This window comes from Alligator mississippiensis, chromosome 2 (genome assembly GCF_030867095.1).
Source record: "Alligator mississippiensis isolate rAllMis1 chromosome 2, rAllMis1, whole genome shotgun sequence".
NCBI classification, from domain to species: Eukaryota; Metazoa; Chordata; order Crocodylia; family Alligatoridae; genus Alligator; species Alligator mississippiensis.
Genome location: NC_081825.1, coordinates 299,229,977 through 299,249,463, shown reverse-complemented (window position 1 = coordinate 299,249,463; position 19,487 = coordinate 299,229,977). Strand labels below are relative to the sequence as shown.

The following is a 19,487-nucleotide window of genomic DNA, read 5'->3' as shown; positions in this document are numbered from 1 at the left end:
GTTTGGCCTGGATGTGTCCAGATTGCTAAGCTAAATAGAGTGATCTTATTGAGCCGTCTGCCTTTTCTACGCTCCTAAAATGATCATCTCCAGATCCAGCGGGAAGGAGGGCTGGAAGGGATGTCACGCGATCATCTAGTCCAGCCCCTGGCTCAAGGAAGGATCATCCCTGACTCGACCATTCCCGCCAAGTGTCCAACCTGATCTTGAAAGCGTCCCCAGTTGGAAATCCCACAACCTCCCTGGACAGCCTGTCCCAATGCTTGCCCACCCTCAGAGTCAGAAAGCTGTTCCTTATCTCCAGCCTCAGTTTCCCCTGTTGCAGCCCGAGTCCATTGCTCAGAGCCTGGTCCCCAACGGGCACAGAGAAAACTCTCATCTCCATCCTCTCTCATTGCCCTTCAGGTATTAGAAAGCTGTTATCAAATTCCCCCCTCAGCTTTTTGATCACCAGACTAACTAACCCAAGCTCTTGCACCTTTTTCTGATAAGTTTGGCTTTCCAGGACACGCTTGTTGCTCTTTCCACCCTCCCGAAAGTGTCAGGCTCAAAAGTGGACACGGTGCTCCAGCGGAGGTCTGACCAGTGCAGACAGGACCCTTATTTTCCTAACGCTCCTGCCAATGCCAGGCGGCAGATCAGCAGCACTGGGCGCTCCTGCCGTCCCATCAGTCTGACCTCTTTGCTTTGCAAGGTGCACCTGCCAGAGAAGGGAGCCCCATCTCCTTTGGATGCCTGGCTAGCCGTGTCCCCGTAACAGCGGGGATCGCGAAGCCTACCACTGTGCATGCATCTGCTTAGGTGTTACAGATGCGCATACATCTGGATTAAGTGGTAAAGCAGCAACCGAAGGCGGCGGAGACCGTGCAGAAAGTGCTGCCTGGAGAAGAAGCGCACGAGCGACTACGCTGCCACGTTAAATGTCCAAATTTGGCCACTTGGGACAAAACCAGCCCCTGGTCGAGGCTTTTCTCGCTCTTCTCCCATTCACCCGCTTCCTTCCCATCTGCACGCTGCTGTTGTTTGAATACAGACTGCGGGGGCCCGTATGTTGCTAACAACATTCTCTGAATAATCCCTGGGGGAGGAAGGAAAATAGTCGCGCAGATGAGGCGGCAGAGGGAGTTGTGCCAACAGATCGGGGGAAAGAGAGACTCGCGGAGGACAACACAACGGCAGCCGAGAACCGCGCGCGGGCGGGCGGGCGGGCAAGCTCCCAATGCCGTCCATCTGCGGCCCGCTCCACGAAGCTGCGCTCGGTCCTGCTCACCAGCCTGCCTGCTGCCGCGCAGGGTGCGCCGGCTCTGTCGCCCTGCTTCGGGGAGGCGGCTCTGCGAGGAGAGGCCGCCGGGGAAGATTCACCTGGACCCTGCGATACAGGAGCCGAGAAACAGGTAAAAGGCAACAGGTGGAGAGGTGCAGGAGAAAGGGAAGGAGTGGAGAAACACAGTGAAAATAAGACGTGCCCTTGGCAGCGGGATCTGCTCGACTCCGGGGATCCTACACTGCACTGAAGTCAGGACTGGGCTTCAGAATCGCTGGCAACCCTATTATAACACAAGAGGTATTTCAGGCATGGCTAAGGCATCACTGTAGTCTTGTCTTTGCTTTCAGGACCTCCTCTGGTTTTCTCTCTACAGCTTCTTCCACCAGCACGTGGCACCAAGCAATAGAAAACTCTACGTGGAGGGAACCTAGGGAATATCTTCATGCACTACGACCTGCGAGTAGTCACAAAAACATGAAGCACCGATCACAACACACAATTTACTTTTACTTGCAAAATGGAAGCTACCATATACAAATGTTAGACCTGTGGTAATATAGTTTGCTAGGAACACATAGACAGCCAGCATTTATACCGCAAAGTGGGAAGTAACATTGGCTACGGCCTTGCTAAACTCCTCCGTTTAATTCTTTTTTTTTTTTTTTCAATTTTGGAAAGCAGTCATAAATCCAGTTCCAGTCTATCTCTGTGCTATTCTAATGGGGGGGAAAAAAAAGGAACAAAAGAGAAAAGCACAAGAACGTACGTTAAGTAGCATCATAGTCATCTAGGCGGCTGCTGTATATATTGGACAATTCAACTTAAATAAAAACACTTGCAAAAAAATGAACAAAAATATAGTCATTCTGATACGGTTATACACGTCCCTAGCATTGAACTTGCTCAGCACAACTGTCTCCTTTTTTTTTTTTTCAAATATGGAACAAACAACTATTTTTGTGAGCAGAAAAGTGACACAAATTGATTCTTTATATTTTTTCCCCCTCTCTAGGCATCTCTGCAGACTTCAGATCTGTAGCCTCACGATGTAGGTCATCTTGTTCCCCAAAAAGGTGGCCAGTTTCTTTAAACACACACATCTCTGTAGCTTCCGGGACTCTTTTTTTAAATTATTATTATGTAATTCTGTGGACTGGAAAGTTGTCCACGTTGCTAAAAACTCTACATCAGTGTTCAGGGTGCCCGAGGCTCAGCAGGCTCCTGGAGGGTTTACAGGATTGCACAGAAGAACTTCTTCTCTCTAAAGGGATTTTCTGAAGCCGGGACAGGAGTCAATAGAGGGTCTTCCTTGGCGTGAGCTTCGCAGTATGCCATCAAGTCTGCTGCTGCTTTGGATACCTGCAAGCAAGCCCAGACACAAGCCAAGGCTTGGATTAGCTGCATGACTTCTTTCTCAGAGAGAGCGAGGAGCGGAAACAGCTCGCTGCGCTGCGGGGGACACAGAAACACTGATCCACATCCCCCTGCATGCGCCACAACGCTCCCAGCCCCGTAGCACAGTCGTGGGGCCCCGATGTCCCGCCCGGGACTGCCTGGAGCCTGGCCTGCTCCTGAGCTAATGCTAGCTGTTTCCAAGCTGTTTCCAAAGCACAAAGCGCTTGGTTTTTCTATAGTGGGCAGTCTCTCGTCTACCTGCGGCAAAGGATTCCCAGTTGCAGTGTACTGCATTCAGGAGGCGAATACCCGGGATCTAGCAAACCTTACTCAGGCAGCACGTCAGTGAAGTCTGCCGGAGGACAGACCTTGAACCTGGTCATGGGGATTATAAGTGCAAATGTGCGTGTGTGCACCCGCACGCCTCTTGTGCAGCGGTCACCGCCCTCCGCTGCTTCCCCCACAACACGGACGACTGGCCTTGGTCACGCTTGCGGTGCCTCTATTGCAAGGGCTGCGGGGAGGAAGCCCAAGGGGATGCAGCACTTCAATGCTGTCCTGCTGCCAAGGGGTTGAAACGCCTCGACGACCAGGCAGCGATTTGCCAGGCTGAGCATCGTTTCAGGAGGCAGGTCCTTGCCGGGGCCTCGCAGCACGTTAGCTGCCTCCTCCTTGCTACATGTGCCCCCGATGCCACCTCTTCCTGGACACTGCACCCCCTGCCCCTTTTGGTCTAAGCTTCACATACGTGCGCCCAAGTGTCCTGTCGCCTGGCTCTTTTCCCCGGCTAGACCTCGTCTCCTCTCCTCCCCTTTTGACTGGTTACCTTTCATCTTCCCCAGCTGGGTTAGCTAAACAGCCGCCAAGAAGTCCCAGAAGCCGGGGGTCCTGTTGCAAAGCCATTCCCCCTCCAACCCTCTCCGAGCAGAGATTCAGGGGACTGTAGGGTTGGAAAGGACCTCGGGGGTCACTTGCTTTGACTCCCTCTCCCTGATGAAACGGTGCTGAGCTCGGGCGTCTTTCAAGAGTCTGATGAGACCAGGAGGATGCCAGCAAAGATCTGTTGGACCGTGACCTGCAGACCTCTGTTTTAGGCTCACTACAAACCTGAAGGGGACTTTTGCTTTAGCAGCTTTGATGTGCCGTGCATATAAATCAGGGCCTTCCCGCTCCCAAGCCCCAAGCCGTGCACGTCTGCATCAAGCGTACAGAACACAGCGCTGATTTCTTTTGCTGTTAAGGTAGTTCTCATTTGCATCTCTTTCGGGCAACGCAGCCTTTTTTTCCGACCAGGCAGCCTTGCCTTTCAGTGCCTCTAAACATCCAACTAGAGTCTATTAGCGTTCGATTTTGAGAGAAAACCAATGCGATGTGAAGTCTATTTTTACTGTTTGGTTCCAGGCAGGTACTGGGTGTCGACAAAACAGCCCCCCCCCGATTTCATCTCACCCAAGGCACCGGCGTTGTGCGGGGCAGACGGGATGGCAAAGAGCTCGCAGTCCTAAATGCTACGCTGTTTGCTACAGGCATAACGGAGGATGCAAGCACATGCTAGGAGGGGCAGTCATCTTTATGCCCTCCCCAGTCGTGCCCGTGGAGATTCGGAGTTCCCATAGTAACCGATGTTTGCTGTATACAGTCAGTGATCTCACCATCTCCGATTAACATGGATCTGGCTCAGCAGAAGCTCCTGGAGATGTGGACATTTCACTGGGAAATCATCTGTTTGCCTTTAGCAAGCAGGAGGCCACCCCCGACACACAGACACACACACACACACACACACACACACACACACACACACACAAGTGCGTGCACACACATCCCTCTCTCAAAAGGCTCAGATACTGGGTGCCACTTACTGAACTAATGACAGCCTGCTGTGTGTGTACACACACACACACACACACACACACACATATACATATACATATACACATACACACACATATACATATACACACACATGCACATCCATCCATCCATCTGTATACATATACATACATACACACACATGTATATACATATACATATATATATACATATATACATATACACACATGCACATCTATCCATCCATGTATTTACACACACACACACACACACACACACACACACACACGCACATCCATCCATCCATCCATCCATCCATATACAGATATATATACACACATATATACATACACACACAAACATCCATCCATGTATATACAGATACATATATATATACATACACACATGCACATCCATCCATCCATCTACATACATATACACACATACACATCTATCCAACTATGTATATACAGATATATATATATATACACACATATATACATACACACACATGCACATCCATCCATGTATATACAGATACATACATATATATATATATATATATATATATATACACATACACACTTGCACATCCATCCATCCATCCATCCATCCATCCATCCATCCATCCATCCTTTCTTTCTTTCTTACTAATCTACAAAAGTGCATTGCTACCCTGCCTTCTGATTAACTTCAGACTCACACTACCTCTCTCCCACCTCAACCTGGGATAGATCAGTTATATTAATCCAGGGGGACAAGTTCTTAGATGCCTGAGCAGCGCATGAAAAGGAAATAGGTAATTGCACAAACCATTCGAGTTCCTGACCAGCAAGAAAACCCGTGCCTGCCCATATTTCTGTTTGGGGCATGCAGGCACTTGTTTGTGAAGGCATGCACTCCCTGTTCCCGTACAAACTTGCAGGAATGACATAGGCACCCGGATGAGAACATTTGCCTTTAAAGTGAGAAAGAGGCCCTCCATAGCCACAACTGCAATCACTGTTTGCAGTAGCATTCATATTAGCCAGCAGCTTTCTAGGCATTCAGGCAGGGGCAGCTCATTCCCAGAGGAGCTCCTAGATTAGAAACAGCTTGCAAGCGCTGGAGGGGCAGGGGCAGGACTGTACCCACTCAGCACAACTCGGCTGAACAACGTAGGGTCTCATTATTCCAGCCTGAGACCCAGGCTTTTTAAAAGCTGGAAAGTGTAAACAGCCACAGAGAAGAAAACTACCTCCTAGAAAGGACCAGCCTTTCAATTGAGAAGGAAAATGCTGATTTCTGTCTGCGGTCGCGCTCTCAGTTGGATAAGGCATGGAGCGCAATTTCACGCATTAGACCCCGTTATGAGGAGAGCACAGTTTTGAGTGGCTGCAATCAGTTAGCTGCTCACATGCATTAACCTTCAAACAACACCCACGCAGCCTGGAAAAAAAATCCCTTCCCATTTCCCAAAAGGCCATGCAAGGAGGGTTGCTTTCGCCAAGTGTTGTCGAGCCCCGGTGTTTGTCTGTGATCACACCAGCCACCCTGTCGTCACCAGTGAGGAAAGCAAGGCAAGTGTCTACTGACTTCACAGATCTGAAGACCAAAAGAGAAAGGCTGATTTCCTATATAAAATCACTGGCAAGGATTTCACCGGGCAATTCCTGTGTCTAGCCCCGGGTGCATCTTTGAGAAAGAAGATCCATCTAGAGGCAAGGACCAGCAGCGCTACAGAGCTTGCAACATCCCTTCGTGATCTTCCCCGATGGGTGGCCACCCATTACCGGGTGTTTTTCGTCACAGTAGGACTCCAGTGAAGTCAGAGAATCAACCCTGTGATACACACAGCTTATTTCAGCTGCCAACCGCTGGGTCGTGTTTGGGCTTCGGCTGGTAGATCAGACCTCTTTTCCCTGGGCGAGGAACTGCCGACCACCACCGAGTGGTCTTTCTAATCTTTCCCTCTATAACCAAATAGACTGAGCCATTAAAGTTTGCAAAACATCCCATATGCCAGATTTATAGCCTGTGTTTTCCAAGGGGTCAAACCACAGGAGCAGAACAGCCCTACCTGGCCTTCCAATCCGCACCCAATCGCGCAAAGGCCCAGAACAGGCGAATTAAATACCTTGGACCGAGCGTTACCTTTATTCTGTCGATGTTGGCCTCCATCTTCAGCTGTTCCACCAGTTTCCTGGCTTGCGCTATGCTGGCGGTGTTGTTGCTAGCCATCTGAGGCAGGGCTGCGCTCGTCAGACGTGCTGCGGAAACAAAGTGAATTAAGCAAGCGCACCAGGGAATTCAACGGGATCAGCTGCGTGTTCCTCAGGGCCACGAAATCTAATAAAGGTTGCTGCAATTAACCCAGGTGGCAACGCCTCAGCCAAGTTGGAGATGGCCTCAATCAACTTTTGTGTGATTAAACAGCCTCGGCAAATACAAACCCGCATGTAGTATCGGCGCTGCAATCCTGACGATTGCTTGCAATCCTGACCCCAGTTGGAAGGAAGGAAAAATTTGCAAAGATGAATATACCTCCTCTGCTAAGACGAATATACATCCTCTGTTAAGACGAATATACCTCCTCTGCTCGTGCTTGTAGGGAGGCAGTTAGGTGGGCCAAAGCTACCATGGAGCTGAGGATGGCAACCCAAGTAAAGGACAACAAGAAATTGTTTTTTAGATACATAGGGAGTAAAAGGAAGGCACAGGGAGGAATAGGACCTCTGCTAAATGGGCAGAAACAATTGGTGATGGACAGGGGGGACAAGGCTGAACTCCTCAACGAGTTCTTTGCCTCAGTGCTCCTAAGCGAGGGGCACGACAAGTCTCTCACTGGGGTTGTGGAGAGGCAGCAGCAAGGTGCCAGACTTCCATACGTAGATCCTGAGATGGTGCAGAGTCACTTGGAAGAACTGGATGCCTTTAAGTGGGCAGGCCCAGATGGGCTCCATCCGAGGGTGCTGAAGGCACTGGCCGACCTCACTGCACAGCCACTGGCGGGAATATTTGAACGCTCGTGGCGCACGGGCCAAGTCCCGGAGGACTGGAAAAGGGCCAGTGTGGTCCCCATTTTCAAGAAGGGGAGGAAGGAGGACCTGGGCAACTATAGGCCAGTCAGCCTCACCTCCATCCTTGGTAAAGTCTTTGAAAAAATTATCAAGGGTCACATTTGTGAGAGCCCGGCAGGGCAAATTATGCTGAGGGGAAACCAGCACGGGTTTGTGGCGGGCAGATCGTGCCTGACCAATCTAGTCTCTTTCTATGACCAGGTTACGAAACGCCTGGACACAGAAGGAGGGGTGGATGTCGTATACTTAGACTTCAGGAAGGCCTTCGATCCGGTATCCCACCCCATACTGGTGAACAAGTTAAGAGGCTGTGATGTGGATGACTGCACAGTCCGGTGGGTGGCGAATTGGCTAGAGGGTCGCACCCAGAGAGTCGTGGTAGATGGGTCGGTCTTGACCTGGAAGGGTGTGGGCAGTGGGGTCCCGCAGGGTTCGGTCCTTGGACCGATACTCTTTAATGTCTTCATCAGCGACTTGGACGTGGGAGTGAAATGTACTCTGTCCAAGTTTGCAGATGACACAAAGCTATGGGGAGAAGTGGACATGCCGGAGGGCAGGGAACAGCTGCAGGCAGACCTGGACAGGTTGCACAAGTGGGCAGAAAACAACAGGATGCAGTTCAACAAGGAGAAATGCAAAGTGCTGCACCTAGGAAGGAAAAATGTCCAGCACACCTACAGCCTAGGGAATGACCTGCTGGGTGGCACGGAAGCGGAAAGGGATTTTGGAGTCCTAGTGGACTCCAAGATGAACATGAGCCGGCAGTGTGACGAAGCCATCAGAAAAGCCAATGGCACTTTATCGTGCATCAGCAGATGCATGACGAATAGGTCCAGGGAGGTGATACTTCCCCTCTATCGGGCGCTGGTCAGACCGCAGTTGGAGTACTGCGTGCAATTCTGGGCGCCACACTTCAAGAAGGATGCGGATAACCTGGAGAGGGTCCAGAGAAGGGCAACTCGTATGGTCAAGGGCCTGCAGACCAAGCCCTACGAGGAGAGACTAGAGAAACTGGACCTTTTCAGCCTCCGCAAGAGAAGGTTGAGAGGCGACCTTGTGGCTGCCTATAAGTTCATCACGGGGGCACAGAAGGGAATTGGTGAGGATTTATTCACCAAGGCGCCCCCGGGGGTTACAAGAAACAATGGCCACAAGCTAGCAGAGAGCAGATTTAGATTGGACATTAGGAAGAACTTCTTCACAGTTCGAGTGGCCAAGGTCTGGAACGGGCTCCCAAGGGAGGTGGTGCTCTCCCCTACCCTGGGGGTCTTCAAGAGGAGGTTAGATGAGTATCTAGCTGGGGTCATCTAGACCCAGCACTCTTTCCTGCTTATGCAGGGGGTCAGACTTGATGATCTATTGAGGTCCCTTCCGACCCTAACATCTATGAATCTATGAATCTATGAAAAAGGGTCCCAGAGTCAGAAACACTATCCCAGCGGGACAAAAGCAATGGTTGGAGACCTTTAGAAATGCATGCAGCAAGGCCTCTGGCATACAGGCCGTGAGACTGGGCATTTTTCACGGAGGAGTTCAGGGAAGTCAGCGAATCACACAGAAATAGGGCTGGAAGGGACTTCTGGAGGTCGTCCAGTCCAACCCCTGCTCAAGGCAGGACCATCCCTGCCTACAAACCATCCCCAGACGAGTGTTTGTCTAACTTAGGGGTGGGCAATTACTTCAAGCAGAGGGCATCTTACTGAGTTTTGGCAAGCCATCGAGGGTCACATGACAGGCAGCCAGAGGTAAATAAATATTAATTTTCTTAATTTTTTAGGGGCCCCATGGGCTGGATAGAACAGCCTGGCGGGCTGCATCTGGCCCGCGGGCCGCATTTTGCCCATCCCTGGTGTAACCTGTTCATAACTGGATGAACAACCGTTGCGTGCAGCTCCCAGGCACAATGCCCCAAGGCACCAAGGACACCCTAACCTGTCACAGATAACGCAGAGGGATGAGGGAAACGACATCAAGCCTTGTTTAAAAAAAAAAGAGGGGCAAAAAGATCAGGCTCACAGTTTGCTTCCTCACATTCAGTGTCTGGGGTTGAAAGGAGAGGGGCTGCCCTGAGTTTTTTGCAACTCTTACTGCACATAGTCACCAGGGCTATAAGTATCAGGGTGTCCTCAGTGGGGGCCAACCTTTTTGCAAAAATTACCCCTACCCCTGAGTGCCACTCCGGTGCCCTTCCCCTAGCCAATCTGCTGCTCTGCTTTCTACTTCCCCCGTTTTGCTCCCTGCCCAATCTGCTGCTCTGCTTTCCGCTCTCTGCCCTACCTTGCGGCTGCGCTGCCTGCGCCCTCTCCGGTCTGCTGCATGCAACGTGGAGGCTGCCTGTGCACCCGTGCTGCCGGCTGGGCGCCCTGCCCCAGACCCTGCTACGCTTCGCTTAGCTATAACAAGTGCCGGGATCCTGTTCATTCGGCCGAGACGGCTGGCTTCAGAACAACAACGCTGTCACCAGCTTGCTTCGGCATGTGGGGTGTGAGCTAGCTGGCTTCCGACGAGCAGCTCGGTCACTTGCTCGTTAGGATTTTAATTTCCAGGTGGGGATGAAAGAGAACGAGAGAGAGAGAGAGAAAGAGAGAGCAAGCAAGCGAGAGATCACGGCTACTGCAGAGGAATTTTCTCCGCCGTTCCCTTTCCAGTCAAAAGACCTGACACTATAATTACGGTCAGAGCGGGAACAAGCTTTTCCTCTAGCCTTTAAACAAATGGCACCGACTTAAAAAACCCCCAAAACCCCCCTTTCGGTTCCAGTATTAGGCCACAGTGGACAGATGCTTTCAGCAAGTTCCCTGCTCCGCTCCTTGGGGGGTCTTTCATGCTAGCGTCAGTCAACCTAGGCTCGTTACGCCGGCCCTCCGACGCCGAGGCCGATCACAATGCTTGGGAGGGAACGTGCCCCCGGGAATGTGAGCATCCAGTTATAAACAGGCCGATTTCTACGGGCAGAGGCCGTGCCCTTGCCCAGGGACGCGTTAACAAAGCGACCAGTGAGCGGCTCGATGCAAAACAGGATACGGGAGCTTCCTGTTTCTTTAGACGCTTCTACAAAGAGGCAAGCTGCCGGTGTGCGTTTGGTTACCCGCTCGACTCGGTCTCCAGGAGACTTTCGAGCGCTGCCAGGCTCAGTCAACAGTGGGCAGAAAGACACGGCGCCCGTATCCTCCAGCAAGAGCCTTGCTGAAGCCCGCTTAGCACTTGTCAAGGGAGGAGATATAACCTGGTGCAGGGCGCTTTCAGCGTAAGCGTGCCGTGCCACCAGCATCTCATTTTGCTGGGGACTAGGCAGGAAGAAGGGGAGATGCGCCTTCCCCTTGGCCTTGGGGATGCAGCTGTTGTGTCCTCACTTCCTCCATCCCTGGCTTTCCCCGCAGACGCCGTCCTCGGGAGGCTGGTGCAGTACTTCCCCCATGACAGGTTGCAAGCTCCGGGGAGGCCTGGATTCCCTTGAGCCCACGATTAATGGGGGTAGGTGCCGCGGCTGGTCCCCACTGCATTTCCTTTTCCCCACAGAAGCTAAACCAGGGTGTTTTGGGTTAGCGACTGCCCCAAGCACAAAGGGAGCTGCCCCAGAGCAGCTGAGACGCAGACGTGTCCCAGCCCCCGTCCAATGCAGGTGCACGGACCATTACCCCCAAAGTGGGTTGCAAAAGATGCTACGTCTAAGTCGGGTCGCGACAGGAGCCAAGTGGGAATCCCAAGGCTCGAGGGAAGCCGCTCTCTGCTCAGGATCTGACTGGCTGTCCCCATGGCTTTTCTTTGCAGGCAAACAGAGGAATTTCCTGCCAACAGTGCACCCCAGGGTGTCTCAAACTGGGTGCTGACAGCACCCCAGTTTCAAGAGCGCCAATGCCTGGGGGCACTTGAGTCGTAGAGAAGTAAGGCTGGAAGGGACCTCAAGAGATCATCTAGCCCAAGCAGGGAATCAAACCTGCAACCTTGGTGTCATAAGCACCATGCGCTAACTAAGGTAAACAGCTGCTCCTTCAGCCATTCATTCAGGGACTCAACTCAGGACCTAGGCAGCAGTATGAGGCCGCTGCCAGGCCAAGACTAGCTTGAAATAGCCAGCTATGAAGGAAGGCAAAGAAAACTTGACCCATGGTGTGATGCTCTCGCCGCGGAGCACCCCCTGGGAAGCCTTCCTGGTCCCCGCACCACGGCCAGGTGATCGGTCGTACTTACAATTCAGTGACAAAGCGGGTGATGCCCAAGAGCCTTTTCAGCAATTTGCTTCTCGAGTGGGAGTGGGTCGCCTGCCAATCGTCAACAGTCGCTGCCTTCAAGGGAGGGAAAGAGAAGGGGAGAGAGGAGGAAACGGTGTTAGACCAGCGCCATGTCAACACGGGTGTCACTGAATGAACGCACGGGGAATTTTGCATGCGGTATGAGGAAATGAGTGTGTCTGGCAGGGGAGGGCAGCCTGAAGCGGCAGTGCTCAAGGACGGGTAGTACAGCAGGGTTTCATTAGGATCACAGAGCAAGGGGGTTGGACGGGACCTCCGGGTCATCCAGGCCAAACCCCTCTGCAGGCGGGACCAGCCCCAGCTACATCGTCCCAGCCAAGGCTTTGTTTAGCCAGGTCTCCAACACCTCCAAGGATGGAGATGCCACCACCTCTCTGGGCAGTCTGTTGCAGCGCTTTACTACCCTCCTAGTGAGAGTGTTTCCTAACATGTAACCTCCGCTTCCTTTGCTGCAACTTGAGCCCATTGCTCCTTGTCCTGTCATCAAAGAAACCACCAAAGAACTGCGGCGATGAGGCCTGGTTTTGCTCTGGTCCGTTCCTCCATGCAGGAACGGAGGGGGCTAGATCAGAGGTTTGCAGATGTTGCAGGGGTACCGGCAAGCCCCCAGTTCTCACTTAGCCATGCACGGTTTAACCATCCCCTGTTACGAGCGACTAGTCCCATGCGGCATTCAAATCCCCTCCCCTGGGAGGGCAGTTACATCCTCCTGCACCATCCGTGCAAGACTGGTGAAGTCACTGGGGTGGGGAGCTGTTGCAAAAGGAGACCTGAAACCCGCGGTTCAGACGATGGAGCGCTCTCATTCTGCGCCCATTCATTCTCTGCCGCGGGCACAACGCAGCCAAGGGAGCAAGCAGGACTGGCCTCAGGTGGGAGAGCCGGCTTGACTTACCGCTCCTTCCTACGGCCACCCCAAACTCCTGCCGTTCAAACCACGTTGCCTGTAGCAACTCATCACACATCCTGTGTTGTATCAACATACCCCCAAGTTTGTGCGTGCACACACGCACTTCTATAGCAACGCTAGACAGAGATCTGACCTCCGGCACATCTTCAACATGTCCTATATATACCTTCAGGAGCTGCTGGCTTTCTCTCCAACAATTTGCCAAGGTTTTGGGGAGGTTCTTGAAGAGGCTCTTGAAGACCTTGAAGAGGTGCTTGGGGAAATAAGCCTTCTACATACAAACGCACTCACAGCTTTACCCTTTCGGCGCTTACCTGCTCGTGGAGTAAGAACTGCTCACTATCCGCCTCCTTTGCAGGTTTAGGACCCAATGTCAAGAGCGGCTGACGTGCCAGAAGGCATCCTCACTGCTGCCGAGACGCTCCACGGTGCAGAAGCCATTGTTCGTTCTGGCTAAACTACGCTGCTGCTTTGTGGTTAACCAAGAGCAGCTGCGATTGGAGAACGGCACCAGCAAGAATCAGAGGGGAAGTAGCCAGCTTTCCTCTTAGCCTCCCTGTACGTTCATGCAACCTTTAGACTCTCCTCTAAAACCCGCCTGCTGCAGGGCAGACCGCACCGGGCAAAGGACGAGTTTTCACAGCGCTGTTCGGTGGCTGGACCCGGGCTTGTTTAGGACGTTCAACGCTGCCTGGTGCGTGCCTGTAGCTGCAGCTTCATTAGGAGAAGCTCTTTGCAGCTCCGTTAGCGCTCGTCAGCTATGCTAGTATTTGAAGGTTGCATTCCCCGCTTGGAGGCATCAGCGTGGTGGGGGGGCGTGATGTCTGTCTATCCGGTGGAGTAGGATTTGTATCTTGATTGGTTTTTGAATTACAGCGGTGCCTAGAGGCCCCAGGGACTGGCTCCCTTTAATGTTCGTGGGACGAACACCTAGCAGGAGGCAGCTCCTGACCAGGAGAATTTGCTGTCCAAAAACCCAAGATAGGTAAGAGGAGAGGAAGAGGCACAGACACAGCAAGGGATGTGACCAAGGGCACCCACCCGGTCTGTGTCAGAGCAGAGGCCTAGCTGGCTGACTCCCAGTCCAGCCCCCTAGCCACTAGGCTACACGACCTACCGATCGCACCGCGCTGCTCAGCAGACGAGTGCTAACACATACGCAGGCAGGGCATTGCCGAATGAAATGCTTCTGGCAGGGACCCAAGGCAGCTTCAGAGGCACTTCCGCACGCTTGTGGGATCAGGGCTTCACCCCATGGACAGAGCTCTCTGCAGCTGTGAGCTTCCTTGCTCACAGGAATGCTTTTGCAAAGTTTTGGCACTGTTCACCCAGACCCCTTTCAAGTGGTGCTCCTCGTGTTCACCAACGCACGTGTCCTTGGCTTGGCCTACATGCCACGCCACAAGGAATTAAATGCACTTCCCCTGCCACACAACCCTGTGACTAGAGAGAACAGCACAGGGGGGGCGCACAACCAGGCTTGTGAGGGCGAGACGCAACACTGCCGCAGGACTACAAAGGACAGCTTAAAACAGAGCAAACCAGCAGACTAGTGCCCGTGTCTGAGCTGCCTTCAAGTTAGGAAGAAGTGCGTGTGCATGTGCGTGTGCATGTGCAGGGATGGAGGAAGGAAGGGAAGGAAACAAGTGCATCTCTTCCACCTCTCGGGGAGACCCGCTCCGTTCCTCTCGCTCACACAAGGATCCCAGCGGCTCAGACTCTCACAAGCTGCTCACTCATCCCCTCCAAGGCAACATGCCCTCCTTGCCGGGGCAACCTCCTCCCTTTCTATCCAGGTCCCTTCTGGCAGGTCCCACCACCAAGCCGAGTCCTTGTTTCAGGCCAGCTCAACAACCCCTTGCTGCCCAGGCCATCTACCTGCGTATACCCTAACCCAGGCCAGAGCGAGGTGGGAAGAAAAGAGAGACTCCACCACTTCCCTGGCAGCTTGCTCCACTGCCTTGCTGCGCACACCCTTCAGATGCTCCTCTGGAGATCTGACTTTAGCAAATGTCTCTCTCCCCATTTACTTTTTAAATTTATTTTCCCTTCCACTTCCTTCAAAAACACGCATCTGGGACACGCCGTCTGCAGCAGGATGGCGTGAAGGCCCCGCCGCTGCAAACACGCACTTCCGTGCCACCAGGAAGGAACCCACCGCGAGATCGGTGGGAAAGCCCAGCCTGTGGGTAAGTGCCTGCCGGTCAAAGTAAGTGCGTGCCAAAGTGTTTGCAGGCCTGGGGCCTCTGGTTGCAAAGCGGATCAGAGAAAAGCACGGGGGTTGGACCCGACGATCTCACGAGGTCCCTTCCGGCCCTAAACGTCTGTGAATCTGCAAATTCTGGGACCAGACAAGCGACGTTTTCCACTTAGCTGCATTGCATATTTACTCCCTTTTCTCCCCTTTCTGAATACGCCGCTACTGATAAGTTGCTACGAGACACTTGACTTTTGCCCTTCCTTATTGATTTCCTTAAGAGGAAAACAGCAGTACACAGCCAGACTCTGCCGCTGTGCCTCTCCCACCGGAGTCAGCTCCGTCACCCAAGGGTAAGATGAGTAGAGTCTGACTTGTAGGAGGCATTTCCCCCCGCCTGTCCCCGTCTGTCTGATGGAAATCAGAGTTCAGATGAGGAGGAAAAAAATAAAAGAGTGTGATCAAGAAAGATCCTTTTGTGTAGTGTGCAAGAGCTGTTCAGGGCTGCGTGAATGCTGTTTCTGATTTGATGGCATGTCAAAAGTCCTTGCCTTCAATCTGAAGCTCTCCTCCCCACTTCCAGCTGTCCGCCCCCAACTACTCCTCTTGCGATGCGGTTTGTCCATGATGTGCAGAGGCAGATAAGCCGCGGGGAGAGATTGCCACTGCCCGGCAGGGAGAAGCAGTCTAGCCAGAAACAGGGGGCTCACGCAGGAGGATGGGGGTATTTTCATACCCAGGATGATGACATCTCCTGTAATGCAATGCGACAGTGCACGCAGAAGCGGGAATCAATGTAGGCGTGACACAAAACATGCTCTTTTTATTCCAAAAATCAACCTGTTCTCATGGCAAACCTGTACTTGAGCAAAACTTTGTTTTCCCAGTGGGCCAACACTTCAAAATCCCCCTCCCAGCCCTCACTGGAAGGGCACGGATGTCTGCTTCTGTCTGGACACAACGTGCACTATTTTGGATGCAAATGTATTTCTAGGACCCCGACCATGTATATTTTTCGCGGTGGTTTTCTATTACTGATCCAACTTACGGGGTGTGTGGAAGGAGCGGGGGTAACAAATATAACACTCAGTAGACGTGTACTTCTGCGAGGCCCTTTCCACCTGAAGAGCATGGGAGGGAAGACGGGCCACTAGTCAGGTGGAGAAACTCCACCCAACACAGACACTGGCTTTCTCTCCGATCAAACCTTTCCAGAGGACATTTATATTTTAGCATCATTATACAATGCACTGCTAGTCCAACCTCATCCCAAGGACGCTGAAGGCATCCGAAATGATGTTGCTCCTTGTGGGGAAACCCTGGGCGGCCCACATGTCCTTCTGCAGCAGGGGCTACCGCTTTGCAGAGGACTTGGGCAAGACACTGCCCGTGGGTCTGACCCACGTAGCTACTAGGATGTCTCTGTGCAAGGGTCAGTCCCTGGCCAGCAATGGAGACAGAAGCAGAGCTCGAGCTGTGTGGATGCCCAGTTGTGTCCCTGCAGCCTGCTTTGCTCAATAACCCCCTCCTGGTTTAAATGCATGATGACACCGCACAGCCTCCTGAGAGGAGTCTGGGATAGTGGAAGACCCTCTGGCTCAGTCCTGAGTGCTTGCCCGTGGGGAACTGGCAGACACGGCCCAATGACTGACACCCCATGCAGAATCCAGGGCCCGATGCCCACAGCACCCATTGGTGCTTGCAGGTTTCCAAATGCGGGTTGTAGACCACCCGCCATGCTTAGAGGCCAACCTGGAAGTTAAAGACGTCGGGCTGGAAGGGACCTCCAGAGGTTGTCTTGTCCATCCTTCTGCCGGAGGCAGGGAGCTGGACTAGATAACCGTCTCGTGCTAAACGAACAACGCACGGCCCGTGGCAGTCACCCATTCACCAACACCCAACGTCCTCCTGCTCTCCTCAGCTCCGGATGGGACTTCCAAACCGCCCCACCGCACAGGTGTGCCTATGGAGGCTGGTGAACGTCAAAGGATAATGAGTCCAAACACGGTGGCTCCCAATGCAAATGGAAAGCAACAGATGGAAATGAGGCAAAGAAACCCTTTTTCTTTTCACTCGGCAGAGCTCGTCATTAGAAAGTGTTATATCGAGAGCTTAGTTGACTCCGTAAGAGCTGGATGTTTGCATCGGGGTGCTCAACCGTTGGCCTGCAGGCTGGATCCAGCTTGCGACGTTGTGTCCTCCAGCCCATGGAGCTCCTTGCTCCAGAAATGTGGGTGTGGGGAAGTGGTGACATTAGGAACAGCATGGGCCTGGAAGAGGCTGCCCAGGCTACAGAGCCCAGTCCTCTGAATCTCCAAAATGACCTCAAATACCACACATGAAACCAGGAACCACCCTATGACACACCACAGGTGGGGCCGGACACTGCCGATGCAATAACAGGGAAATAACTGGTTAATAAATGCTCAGAGGACCCCAGGAAGAGGAGTATGCCCCATGCTCTAGAGAAAGGCAACACCTCCACAGTCCAGCCAAGCTGGATTAGGGGAAAAATGCCTTCCTAACCCCAAATTTTGGCGATCAGTCGGAGCCCGAGAAGAGCCTCATGCCCAGAAACTCCATGCCCTTGACTGTCTCAATGGTCCTTTTCGACGTGCGTTCAGGTTAATCTGTTGTGAACCCTGGCAACCAGAACAGCACGCATGGGGCCTTACCCATGTCTTGAACAGGAAGCTTCCCCAATGGGCAAATTATTTCACAAGGACCCACTCCAGGGATTTTTGCACCTTCTTCTGACACATCCGGGCTGACTGACTGTAGAGACAGGACGTGCAAGTCAACAGATCGCTTGGTTGGTCCAAAGATGGGAAGTCTTGTGCTCCTAGTACAAGTTTCACGTAACATGGGGTGAACTCGACAGCTTTGTGTGCAAACAGTAATACGGGTTAGTAAATGTATGGCGGCTAACCAGGTAAGAGAGGGTTTATATGAGCAGGTGTGTTAGGCGTCCCATTTGTGTTACTTGATTTGATCCACATTACTTCCCTCTTTGCTTCCAGGCAACGGACTCTGCACTTCATCATCTCGACGATCCTTACAGCACAAATGGAGAGATTATCCCGAGCAGCATTTTCCCAACGATTAGCAAGAGACCCATTTAAGCAGAGAAGGAAGTCAAGAGAAAATTCAAGCCTAAATTGTCCACCTGAAGCTGTACAATAAAGCAAATCAGGAAGTAGCTTCACTTTGCAAAGGTCCCTGAACCCCAATGTGAAAGCAGTTAGCTCTTTTTATAGATAATAAACACATGTATATTGTTGTGCAGGACTTCGAAGATTTTTTTTTCTTTCTTTGCAGAGAAAAGAAGCCATTTGGGTTAAACTAACCATGGCATATTGATGGCTCCTTGCTTCTGCTGCTTAATGACGCGCACATGTTTTGGATAACAGGGCTCTGCCTCGGAGACCGCAGGTTAATGATGGAGGATTCCATTTATTTCCATGATAATGATGTTTATAAAGTACAGTATATAGGTGCCATCTCCCCGGGGCATGGCACTTTAATTACAACTGTGTATTTCTGAGGATTGTTTTGATGCTTGTGTATATTGTCCTAGGGACAAAGGGCTTGGTTGCGAGTTATTAATTGCATGTGTTCCTGGGTGGGATTCATTTGGAAAGAAAGGACAAAGAGCTCAGATATCGGCAGCTTTCTAGCTGATTTTTTTCCCCAGCCAGTACCTGCACTCCAAAAAAAAAAAGAAAAAAAAAGAAAAAAATAACCGTCTCATTTGAATTTTCCAATGCTTTTTAAATGAAGAAGAGCGCTTTGTATATTTGAGCAACATTTTCCTCTTCCATGCTTTCCTGGCTTCAGAACAGCTAATGGCTTACTTGTGTTCAAAGGAGGAATACTTTCCTCTGCATGGAAAAATGCAGTTTTTCTCTGTCTGGACTATGGCAACTGAAAATCCTATAGCAAGCCTTGGTGATCAGAATCTCCTGCAAGAGCAGGTCTCAGTCGTTTTTAGACTCAAGGCACCCCTCAGAAAATGCCAGCTCTTAGGGCTGTTACACGTGGCACTCTGAGCTGCTGAAATGTTGATCGGTGTTAGTGCTAGCTCGAGTTTGGAGCAGTTACACCTTAAGGCTAAAAACCTTTTCTGAGTGTCCCTGACCTGCACAGCTGGGACTTGAAACGAGAGGCCTGGTGACCAGAGGCCTGATCAGGAGCTACCGCTAGCGGTTGCCCCCCCAGGGCTGGTGAGCCGGGGCAGGTTTCCATCCCTGCTCTACGTGGGGCAGGAGGTGAGAGATGGAGGGGACAGGGAACATGAAGCGGGGAGGCAGAGAGTTAATGAGACTGGAGTGGGTAATGAACTGGGAGGTGGCAAGGAAATGGGGATGGGGAAAAGGAGTGAAATAAAGGAAGTCATCCCCTGAAAGATAAAATAAAAAGTAAAAAAAAAAAAGAATGTAAAAAGAAATAAGGAGGAAGGACATTGAGGAAGGTCTCAGTTTTTAATAAGTTGGGATTTGGGACTGGGAGCTGCTGGATGTGCTTCCCAGGCTGGCTGAGAGGTGGGAGCAGTGAGAGAAGGCACTTTTGGGGG

General features: G+C 51.9%; 1 protein-coding gene and 1 long non-coding RNA gene across 3 annotated transcripts in view; one reads left to right on the top strand and one right to left on the bottom strand.

Moving 5' to 3' along the window:
- GNG2 (G protein subunit gamma 2) overlaps window positions 1-19,487 on the bottom strand; it is an 88,994-nt gene that overhangs the window by 1,632 nt on the left and 67,875 nt on the right. Inside the window, exons 4-6 of one of the 2 annotated variants that reach the window (XM_006272620.4) lie at window positions 11,746-11,840; window positions 6,629-6,744; window positions 1-2,626 (exon numbers count right to left, since the gene is read on the bottom strand). The exon at window positions 1-2,626 is cut by the window's left edge and continues 1,632 nt beyond it. In XM_006272620.4, the coding sequence (XP_006272682.2) occupies window positions 2,498-2,626; window positions 6,629-6,715 (216 nt within the window). In that variant the 5' untranslated portion in view covers window positions 6,716-6,744; window positions 11,746-11,840 and the 3' untranslated portion in view covers window positions 1-2,497. The remainder of the gene's footprint in view (window positions 2,627-6,628; window positions 6,745-11,745; window positions 11,841-19,487) is intronic. The other variant, XM_019494100.2, reaches the window with a different exon arrangement.
- Window positions 10,942-18,202, top strand: LOC132248878 (uncharacterized). The gene is made up of 2 exons (XR_009460331.1): window positions 10,942-11,028; window positions 17,935-18,202. It is a non-coding gene; the product is annotated as an uncharacterized LOC132248878 (long non-coding RNA).